This window comes from Balearica regulorum, chromosome 24 (assembly GCF_011004875.1).
Source record: "Balearica regulorum gibbericeps isolate bBalReg1 chromosome 24, bBalReg1.pri, whole genome shotgun sequence".
NCBI classification, from domain to species: domain Eukaryota; kingdom Metazoa; phylum Chordata; class Aves; order Gruiformes; family Gruidae; genus Balearica; species Balearica regulorum.
In genome coordinates, this window is record NC_046207.1 from 3,921,993 (window position 1) to 3,932,395 (window position 10,403).

General features: G+C 69.3%; 1 protein-coding gene across 1 annotated transcript; it reads right to left on the reverse strand.

Annotated features, from left to right (window-relative positions):
• Positions 1-392: 392 nt before the first annotated feature.
• On the reverse strand, positions 393-9,946 carry CNTNAP1 (contactin associated protein 1). The gene is made up of 24 exons (XM_075775200.1): positions 9,786-9,946; positions 7,937-8,038; positions 7,460-7,653; positions 7,217-7,364; positions 6,766-6,969; positions 6,509-6,693; positions 6,280-6,423; positions 5,670-5,931; positions 5,441-5,590; positions 5,201-5,372; positions 5,006-5,112; positions 4,780-4,899; positions 4,431-4,634; positions 4,170-4,326; positions 3,895-4,022; positions 3,597-3,764; positions 3,300-3,518; positions 2,981-3,220; positions 2,650-2,886; positions 2,348-2,475; positions 2,118-2,211; positions 1,757-1,990; positions 1,578-1,625; positions 393-1,484 (listed from the first exon to the last, which is right to left on the reverse strand). The coding sequence occupies exons 1-24, from the start codon at positions 9,862-9,864 to the stop codon at positions 1,294-1,296; spliced, it is 3,915 nt and encodes a 1,304-aa protein (XP_075631315.1). The 5' UTR covers positions 9,865-9,946; the 3' UTR covers positions 393-1,293.
• Between the last annotated feature and the right edge of the window lie 457 nt (positions 9,947-10,403).

Consider the following 10,403-nt stretch of genomic DNA (forward strand, 5'->3'; position numbering starts at 1 on the left):
CCTGCCTGCTGTTACCTTAGCCCTGCTGCCCCTTCCGCAGCGGTTGGCACCCCGAAGCCTGGCTGGGCTCACAAGCAGCCCGGTGCCACCGGCTGCCCGAGCGTGTGCCCGGCGCTGGGGCTGCAGAGCGGCGCAGACGGGCACCAGGGAGCCGGCGCTGGGCTGGGAGGCAGCAGAGGTGCGCAGTGGGGGAGCGGGACGCGCTCGTGTGTGTACGAGGGTAGCAGCAGGCTGAGCTGCATCCAGCCCCGGCTCTCTACATCCCGCATCCTGCTCCGGGAGTGGGAATTGCTGTTGTCGGCGCCGGTCCCTCCCCTGGGTGCAGGCTGAGCCGTGGAGCGGGGACAGGAGCTGCTGCCCCGGCATGCCCAGGCTGCCGAAGCGAAGGCTGGGGAGTGTCAAACGCCGTCATTCTGCCTTTATTTGAATATCTTCACATCTCATTCAACAAAACAGGTTTTTTAAAAATAAAGTGCCCAGTGGAGCTAGGCCTTTGGGTAGATAAATGCATTTCTGTAACGTCGTCTTACCACAATACAGCGAGTGAACAGGAGCTTTCCCTGGGCTGGAGGTAATCGGCAGGACCGGCACTTCGTACAGAGAAGTAGCAAACTACAGACCACGTACCACGACACGCGGAACGTAACACCCGACAGGAGCTTCCGTTTGGTTTTTTATACAAACCGAGAGAATAAAAAAATCAGAGTGTAGTAGAATATCCAGCAACAAAAATGGTAGAAAGGATCCGTACCTGATTGTATGAAAGCAGCATCTCAGCAAAGTGCGGTGGCGTCATGCGCGGCAGCGGCGGCCGTCGCCCGCATGGGCAGGGTATTGCTCGGCGCGCCCCAGGGCTGTGCCCCGAGGCTGGGTATTGCGTGGCTTCCTTCGTGGCTCTGGCTAAGCGAGCAAAGCGGCGGGTAATCTACGCGCGAGCGGCGCTAACGGGGTGGCGGCAGCCGGGCGCACCCGGCGTGCTCCCCTGCGAAAGGGAAGGTGGGCTCCGGGACAGATTTGGCAGCTGGTGGGAGGCAGCAGCCTGCCTCTGGTGTGGGGGGCTGCTGGCGTGCCCGGGGCGAGCGGGGCCAGGGCTCGGCGGGTCGCGGCTGCGCTCCGGGGCCGGGTCGGTGGCGGCCGCGGGGAGGAGCTGGCGGTCGGTGCGGTCCGGTCCGGTCCGGAGGCAAGTGTTGGCAGTTCAGGTGTGCTCGGCCCTTTGGTCCCGCGACGCTCGCTCGTCCCTGGGCGGCTCCCAGGGCTGCGGGGGCTGCGAGCCCGTCCCACCCCCCGGCCCCGCTAGTCCCCTTTCGCTTCCTCCAGGATCTGGGGCAGGTTCTGGTCCTTGCGCACCGACAGTGGTTTGGCAGCGCCGCCGTAGTCTTGGACGGCCTTGGGCTCGTTGGTGTGGTAGGAGCCCTTGTAGCGGTGGTAGTAGAAGTACAGCAGCACCAGCAGCCCCCCGAGCAGGAGGAGCAGGAAGGTCACGACTGTGGGGGGGGGGAAAGGCGGCAGTGAGGGGCTGGGGAGGGGCAGGGGGGCCAGGGCAGAGGTGGGGGGGACCGGCTGGGCGCTTCACTTACACCCGATGATGATCCCGATCCAGCCATCATCGTGGACGTGGGGGAACTCTGCGGAGACAGAGCGGGCAGTGAGACTGGGCTGCAGCGCAGTCTCGTGCTGGAGCATCCCCTCCGCAGCTGACGCTTGCTGGGAGGCTCGGGGGGCTCCTGCCCTGCTGGGGTCCCACCACGGCACCTACCTGTGCCCATGTACCATGGGTCCATCTCGGGGGGGATGAGGATGGTGGTGAGGGGGAGCATTGAGGCACAGCTCGACTCCACCAGCTCCCCACGGATGCTGTAGGGCCGCAGGACGCTGGTGGGGCGGAAGATGGCTTTGAGGGGGACAAGGCTGTTAAACTTCACCCCCGAGAGGCAGCCTGAGAAGCCGGGCGTGTTGTAGCGCTGGATCTCGGGGTCGATCACGCCGGTCTCTGTGGGGGTACAGAAGGAGAAGGCTCATCCCCGCAGAGGACAAGGACTGTGCTGGGCAGAGGAGACCCTGGTGCCCGCGGGGGTCCCGGCACGGGAGGGGGCGGCCGAGGGCAGGACCCAGCTCACCCATCACGCGCCCCAGGTACAGGTTTTTGGGTGAGTCCAGCTTGCTGTCCACAAACAGGGAGAACTGCTGCTCCATGACGGGGAGATAGTCCACCTGGGGGGCAGGCATACGAGGTCAGCACCCGCTGAGCCTCCTCCACCTCCTGCACCCTGCCCATGCCCCCTCCCAGCCTGAGCCCCAGCCCCGCAGCCCCCCGGCCCCCAACGGGGTGGGTCCCCCAGCACCATACCTGGGTGTACAGCGTGCGGTGCAGGCGGGTGATGTTGACATGGTGGGGTCTCCCATCCGTCACCGGCTTGGTGGTGAGGGCGAAGACGTAGGGGCTGGTGCCCAGCTGGTAGCGCAGCTGCAGGCTCCCTGCGGGCAGAGCGGGGCCGTCAGCAGGGACGGGGCTCTCCGCGGACAAATCCAGCCCCTCCGAAAGGCTGGTGACAGGCATCAGGGTGCAGGAGGGTCCTGTGCGGCCCCAGCACCTGGGGAGGTGCCCGTGGGCTCTGGGTGAGCCCCGGGGGCAGGGAGCCCTGCCCTCACCATCATCTTTGATGAGCACGGCCATGTAGTCCTTGACGAAGGAGCTGACGTAGAGCAGCACAGCAGGCGCCGAGGTGGTGCTGAAGCTGAAGCTGACCTCCTCGCTGGTGAGGTTGTAGCCAGGAAGGGGCTGCCAGGGGCTGCTGACGATGCTGGCGAACTCACGGGCGGCGTACAGCGACATTGGCAGGATGTTGTACCGCACCCAGGTGCCCTCCTCAAAGTACCCGCCGATGTCTGCAGGGTGATCCGCGGGGTGACGGGGGTGCCGGATCCTCTCCCCGGTCCCGGGAAGGGTCCCCACCGTCAGTGCGGGCAGGCGCCTGCTCACCGTGGTTACAGAAGGGCCCGTCAAAGGCAGAGACGCTGCAGTTGCAGCTGTAGTGGCTGTAACGCTCGACGCAGAGCCCGCTGTTCTGGCAGGGCACCGGCGGGTCCTGGCAGTGGCCAGTGCAGTTGACCCGCACGCCTTCCGTCTCGTTGGCCTTGCCCTCCAGGTTGAGCGTCACCCCGTTCATCCGCAGTGCCCGCAGGCACCCCAGGAACGGGCGCATCTTGTGCTCCGCCGCACCTGCAGCGGGGGGCCGAGACTCAGCATCCTGTGGCACGTGGGGACCTGGGGACGTGGGGACACGGCTGGGGGGTCTCACCAACGTAGAGGGGCCTGTCGAAGTCCAGGCGGACGAAACTCTGTGGGGGGGCCTGCCGCACCACCCAGGGCAGCTTGTCCACCCGCAGCCGCGCCAGCTTGACGTTGAGCTCAGCCTTCACCTGGTGCCACTCATCGTCGTTCCAGGGCACCACCGACCGCACCGTCAGGTTCTCATCCCCGTTCCCGATGTCGTAGGCAAACACCACGTCCCTGGTGGCTGTGGGGACATGATGTCGGGAGGAGTCCCCCGGTCCCACCGCCCCCCACGCCTCCGCACCCCCCCACCCGCCCATACTGTTGAGCTCAACGCGGATGTAGTTTCGGGAGCCGGGGTTCTCCAGGAAGACTCCAGACAAGGCGGTGGTCTTGAAGTAGAAGGAGATGTCGAGGCTGTGGTTGGCCTGGAAGGTGGGGAAGAGCAGGGCTGCGCCCCTGTTGAAGGAGACGGTGTTCCAGGTGTTGCCTGTGGGGAGCAGGAGGGGTGGTGAGGGATGGGCACGGACCCTCCATGGGCGTGGGCCCCCACAGGCATGGGACCCCGGGGGCATGGGCCCTCTGCAGGCAGGGGACCCTCTGCAGATCCGGTCACTCACGGTCTCCATAGCACCGTAGGGGACCCAGCAGGAATTGGGCTTCGGAGCCGGAGCGGTTGGTGTCTCCGACCACAACCTGGGTGACGGGCAGGTGGTCCACGAAGGTCAGCAGACCCTTGTCCGCCCTCCTGCAAATGACGCATGGTTCGGAGGGCCCGTGAGGGGCTTCTGCCCTTTCACCAGCCCGCGCCCCTGCCTGAACCCCTGCCTGAACACCCAGCGTCTGCCCGCAGCCCCGGTCCCGCAGCCCCGTCCCGCAGGCCCTGCCGGCTCACCACAGCGCGTGGTCGGCGTCACAGTTGCAAAAGTACTTGGGGTCGGCGCAGTTCTTGTCCAACCCGCAGGCGCAGCGCTGGATGCCCGGCCGCGAGCCCCCCCAGTAGTAGTGCCGCTCGTTGTGTCGGCCCATCCAGAAGCTGAAGGGCAGCCCGGCTGAGGGCACAGAGGAGGGTGAGCACGCGGCCCCACGGCACGGCCCCACGGCACGGCCCCACAGCACGGCCCCACGGCACGGCCCCGCTACCCCCGGCGCTCACAGGGGGTGTTGAGCAGGCGGGAGCTGTAGCAGTGCAGCTCGATGCGCTGCTCGCAGTACTCGGAGGCGTTTGCCAGCGCCGAGACCTCGGCCCAGGAGGCGTTCCAATACTCCACGGCCCCCAGGTAGGGCTGGTCCACGCTGGAGCCCGTCACCCGCGTGGCGTAGTGGCGGTTGTGCCGGATGATGGTCCATGCCCGGTCCTCTGTGAAGGTGGGGGGGCTGTTAGGACCAGCCCCCCCGGGATGTCCCCGCTCCCTTCATCCTGCTCTGGCCCCAGTGCACAGGTGGGGACTGGTCCCTGGGGCACTGGGCAGAGGGACCCCCATGCCCTCCCACGCCGCCCCCACCTCGGATGTCGCAGTACACCGTGAAGGGCTTGAGCGGCCCGCTGCCGTCCGGGTCGATGGTGTAGTTCCCTGAGGTTTTCCCGCTGACCCGGTAAGCATCGCACGACTCCTTGTAAAGGGCTGGAAGAGGCAAACGGGGCTGGGCTCAGCGCGAGGGGAGCCCCAGGCAGCCGGCGGAGCCATGGGTGCCCATCCTGTCCCCCCACCCATGAGGCCCCGGGCTCACATTTGTGGCAGGTCTCCCCCTTGTACCCCGTCAGGTCGCAGATGCACACGAAGTCATCCCAGGACTGGACGCAGCGGCTGTCGTGCTCGCACAGGTTGGGGGTGCACCTGAGGGAGCAGAGGGCTCCTGTCCCTGCACCGGCACAGCCCCCGGCCCCTGCCCGCTCTCAGCCAGCACTCCTGTCCAGACCGATACCTGTCCGTGATGCCGCAGACGTTGAAGAGCACGTTGAAGTACTGCCCCAGCCGGTGCTGCACCAGCAGCTCCACGTCCACGGGCTGCATGTCCACGTTCAGCATCTGCAGGCAGCCGTGGAAGGCCGTCTGGTTCGACCGGCAGCCGGTGACCGAGGCTGGCTTGGGGCAGCCTGCAAGGCACAGCAGGGTGAGCGGCCCCCCGGCACCCATCGCCCCCGGCCCCCGCCCCGCCGCCCACCTCCAAAGAAGTACTGGCTGCCAGTGCGGAGCTGGAAGGGGTGCGCCACCCGAAACTCGGCACCGTCGTCATCATCGATGGTCACCACGGCCGAGCCGTCACGTGCCACCAGCTGCACCGAGTGCCAGAAGCCATCGTTCAGGCGATGCCCTGCGTGGGGAGAGGAGGGTGCGTGGGGAGGCACCGCCGCCAGACCAGCCCCCGGCCCCGTGCCAGCTCCCCAGCCCACCTGCGGCAAACTCCAGCTTCTTCTTGCCGGGCTGGGCGATGGACACGTTGACCTGCCCCTCGCTCAGCACCACCTCCAGGGAGCCCAGGCGGTCGGCAAAACTGGTGTAGAGCAGGAGCCCGGCAGTGTCCCAGGAGCGGAAGCGGAAGCTGACGGCCAGGCGGTTCCTCCGCGGGATCCCCGGCACCCGCACGTAGTTGTTGATGCCAGCAAAGGTGATGGGGGTGTTCAGCTGGTCCTGGCAGTAGTGGCCCACGCTGCCCTGGGGGAGACCGTGGGAGGTGGTGAGGGAGGGGATGCTCCTGCGGTGGAGAGACACCCCCCCGCCATTCCCACAGCTCCGGCCCCACTCGCCCCGGCTCGATCCCGTTGCCTGGCAGTGCTGGGTGGGTGCCCCGGGCCAGGGATGACCTTGTGCGGTCGATGCGGCGCCACTCAGCTGAGCACGGCCACTGCCCGGCCTCGCGTCACCCCACAGCGGGGGGGAGCCCGGCCCTGGGGAAGGGGTCACCCCACCACAGGGCTGAGGACCTGTCCCTCCTCCAGGAAAGGTGTTGCCCCCACAGCAGGGACAGAACCCCCGGGGAAGGGGCCACACCCAGGGCTGGACCTCAAAGCGGATGTTGGGTCTCCGGTGCCGGGCCAGGTCAGCGATGTTGACCCCGTTGAAGATGATGTTCTCCACGCAGCCCCGGAAGTTTTGCCGGTAGGTGAGGTGCTGCTTGTCCTGGTCGATCACCCCCCCAAAGAAGAGCTGGGAGGCAGAGGGAGGGGGTCAGCCTCTTGCCGGGGGATGCCACGGGTCAGCATCCCGGCAGGTCCCCGCCTGCTGCCCCCACCTCGGTGTCAAGGTCGAGCTGGTCGAAGGTGCCGTGGCAGCGGAAGCGCTTGACCTCTCCGTCCAGCGTCAGGTTGATGTGGCGGCCGTAGCGCTCGATGTGCAGCGAGTGCCAGTGCTGGTCATCCAGGAGGCTGCCCACCGCCTCCGTCGTGTGGCCCTCGCTGGCGTGCAGCGGGCTGCTGCCTGGGGAGGGGCAGCCTCAACCAGTGGCCCCCCGGCCTCGCGCCCCTCCCCGGTCCCCTGGCCCCGGCTCACCTAAGCTGATGTGCAGGAGGAGCTGGGCCTGCTTGAGCTCCACCGTGATGTAGTCGCCCTGTGAGCCCTCCCCATGCATCAGCACCCCATCCTGCTCCAGCGTCTTGAAGTTGAAGGAGATGTCATCCTCGAGGGTGCTGATCCTCTTGGCGCGGAAGCGGTAGGAGATGGCGTCATCCCCGTCGAAGTAGAGCACGTGGGACCCTGGGGAGAGCAGAGCAGCCCCAGCCACATCACTGCCCGCAGCAGCAGGTGCCCTGGCACGGGGAACACTCCTTTCTGCTATAGTTTATGCCAGAGCTAATGACTGCAGACCGCTTGGACACAATCCCCTCTGGGAAAGGGTTTTCTGGGCGTGCCGGAGCCAGGAGCTGGCTCCTTGCCACACGGGTAGCCAGGCCAGGGTCCCACCCCGCGCAGGGCTGCCGGAGCCCCCAAGCCGGGTACTCACGGTAGGCGCAGCCGTAGAGGCCCAGGCGCAGCCCAATCTTCCCGCGTGGATTCCAGGCCACCGGGATGATGCGGATGTAGCGCGCGAGGATGGGGTAGTGCAGGTCGTGCCGCACCACCCCGCTCTCGTTCACGTTCCCAAAGAACGTCTGGGGATGAAGGGCCACCATTAGCACCTCGCGCTGGGCCAGGGATCTCTGCTCCCCCACCCGCAGGGACCCCCGGGTGCCCTGGCAGCACCTACCCAGTTGCTGCCCTGCTGGAAGAAGGGTTTCCAGCTGGTGGGGTGGTCTCCATAGAGCACGATGTAGCGCGTCAGCCAGTCATAGGTGTTGAAGGTTCCCTGCGTAGCTACCGCGTTGATCCGGTGCTTTTGCATCAGGTCGATCTGGAGCCAGGGCTGCTTGTCCCGGGGGTCGGGGGACCAGCCGCTGGTGCCTGTGGGGGGGAGCGGGCTCAGCCGGCCCCACAGCCCAGCACCCAGCGGCTCCCAGCTGAGCGGGGGCTGCTTGCTCAGCCCCACTGCAGCACCCCGCTGCGGGTGGGAGCTGGAGGGCCGTGGGACATCAGGTCTCCCCCACCCCCAGGGGATGCTGAGGGCTCTGCCGTGGGCACCCGAGGACTCCTCAGCCCCTCGTGGGACAAGACCTTGTGGGGGGGCACTCCCTGCCCTTGGCCCCCCCCACCTCATCTGCACCCCGGTCCCATGGGGGGGACTCACTGTGCAGCCGAGCAAAGCTGGCCGAGTAGAAGATGTTGTATCTGGAGGAGGCACCGATGGACGAAGAGTAGAGGGGAGCGACGAGCTCATCGTAGCAGGGTCCTGCGGGGACAGTGGGGCTGGGAATTGGGCTCGGGGCACTGAACTGGGCGGTGTCCCCGCAGCAGCCCCCCCACCCCGGCCCGGCCCTGCGGACCCTGCGGGCTCTGGGGACCCTGCGGACCCTGCGGGCTCCGCGTCCGGCGGCGCAGCGGGTCCAGCTCCCGCTCTCCCCTCCCACTGCAGCGGAGTTGACACACCTCTGCGGGCCCCGACGCCCGCACCAGCAGCCTCCGCACTGACGTGGGCACCGGGACACCCCCCCCCCCCGCCCCGCCCCGCAGGGTCCCGCGTGGGAGGCCGGGGGGGGGCCGTGCAAAAACTCGCGACATCTGCAGAGGACGCTCCGGCGAGGCCGAGGTCCCCGAACCCCTCGCAGGGCCCCCCGGGATGGGTCGAGCAGAGCCCAGGGAGCCCAGAAGCGTTTGCTGCACCCCCAGCCCTCACTGCAGGGCGAAGGGCAGCCGCGCTGCGCCCATGCTGCATCGCCCCCTGCCTCCATCACCCCCTGCCTCCATCCCCCCCCTGCCTGCATCACCCCCTGCCTGCATCACCCCCTGCCTGCACCACACCTGCCTCCATCGCCCCCTGCCTCCATCATCCCTGCCTCCATCGCCCCCTGCCTCCATCGCCCCCTGCCTCCATCGCCCCCTGCCTCCATCACCCCCTGCCTGCATCACACCTGCCTCCATCCCCCCTGCCTTCATCATCCCTGCCTCCATCGCTCCCTGCCTGCATCACCCCGCCTCCATCACCCCCTGCCTCCATAACCCCCTGCCTCCATCGCCCCCTGCCTCCATACCCCCTGCCTGTATCACCCCCTGCCTCCATAACCCCCTGCCTGCATCATCCCTGCCTCCATCGCCCACTGCCTGCATCATCCCTGCCTCCATAACCCCCTGCCTGCATCGCCCCCTGCCTGCATCGCCCCCTGCCTGCATCAGCCCCTGCCCGCATCGCCTCCTGCCTGCATCGTCCCCCGCCTCCATCCCCCGCAGCCAGCGGGTCCCGGGCCACCCCTGCCCTGGGGGAAGGGGCCAAGGGCCGCAGCTCAGAGGGGCCGCAGAGAGCTGCTCGGTGAGGCCAGGGCCTTGCCGGTCCCCGGCCCCGTGCCCGGGCAGACGCTCCCCAGCCCCTCCCGCACCGGGGCCCGGGACCAGCCCGGTGCAGCCCCGCGGCGGGGCCGGGCCGGGCCGGCGGCGCTGGCCGAGGTGCTGGCGGAGCCCCGGCCGGCTCCCGCGGGGCTGCCCCCGCCCTCCCGGGTGCCCGGACAAGGGGTCGGGCCGGGCCGGGGGTGCCGGGACCCGAACCCCCTCCCCGGTACGGACGCGGGGCCGCGCCGGGCTCGGGAATGCGATGCAGCGGGGCGGGTGCCCGGGGCACCCCTGGGCATCCCTGGGCATCCCCGGGCATCCCGGATCCCCCGGGCCCCGGAGGATCCGGGCGGGTGCGGTGCCGCCGGGGGGGGGGGGCTGCGGCGGGGCGGCCCCGGGCAGGGCGCGGGGTGGGGGTGGGGGGGGTGGAGGGGGGGTTCCCGGCCGCCCGTGTCCGGCGATGACCTTGGGGACGACGCGAACGGGTGCACCGGGAGGTGCCGGGGGATGCTCGGGGGACAACGGAGGATGCACGGGAGAACGGGGAGGCCGGGGGCGGCTCGGGGAGCTGGGACGGCTCGGGGGTGCGGGGCCGGGGCGGCGGGTGCGGTCCCGCAGTGCGGAGCGGCCACTCCCGGGACTGCGGCCCCACTTACGTGCGAGGCAGCCGGGGCCGGGGCGCAGGAAACCGGAGCAGGCGGCGAGCAGGAGCCCGAGGAGGCAGCGAGCGCCCATGCTGGAGCGCCCCGAGCGCCCTCGGCGCCGCCGCTCCCGGTGCTGCAGCCGCACGGCGGAGCGGGGCCGGCGGCTCCGCCCACGGGGCGGTGGTGGCGGGAGGGGGCGGCCCCGGGACCGGGGGGAGGCGGCGGCGGCAGAGCTGGGCGCAGAGTCCCGGCCCCCCCCCCCCCCGTTGCCGCGCCCCCGAGGGGTGCTCCCGCCCGGCTCCCCCGGTTACCCCCCGGTTATCCTCGGTGCCGGGCCCTGTGCGGGGTTACAGCTCCCCGCGCTGCACCCGGACCACGGGCCGTGGCCTCGGGGGGCTCAGGGTGGGGCTGCGTGGGCAGCGCGGGGCACCGGCAGTGCAGGGCACGGGGCCGACACGAGTGGGGCTGTGCAGGGAGCTCCCCGGGCATCGCCGGCTCCGGTGCAGCCCCCAGCCCTCACCGTGCCCAGCCCAGCGCCAAGCCCTCACCAGGATGGGTGGTGGGAGCCCCCGCAGGCGTGGCCCCCCCAGATGTGACCCCTCCCAGATGTGACCTCCCCCCCAGATGTGA

Excerpts from the sequence above, each read along its gene's own strand:
- CNTNAP1 (XM_075775200.1), bottom strand. The coding sequence starts at position 9,864 with ATGGGCGCTCGCTGCCTCCTCGGGCTCCTGCTCGCCGCCTGCTCCGGT. Across the intron at positions 4,023-4,169 it reads GACGCCGACCACGCGCTGTG|GAGGGCGGACAAGGGTCTGC; the intron begins GTGAGCCGGCAG and ends CGTCATTTGCAG. Across the intron at positions 3,221-3,299 it reads CGACAGGCCCCTCTACGTTG|GTGCGGCGGAGCACAAGATG; the intron begins GTGAGACCCCCC and ends CCCCCGCTGCAG.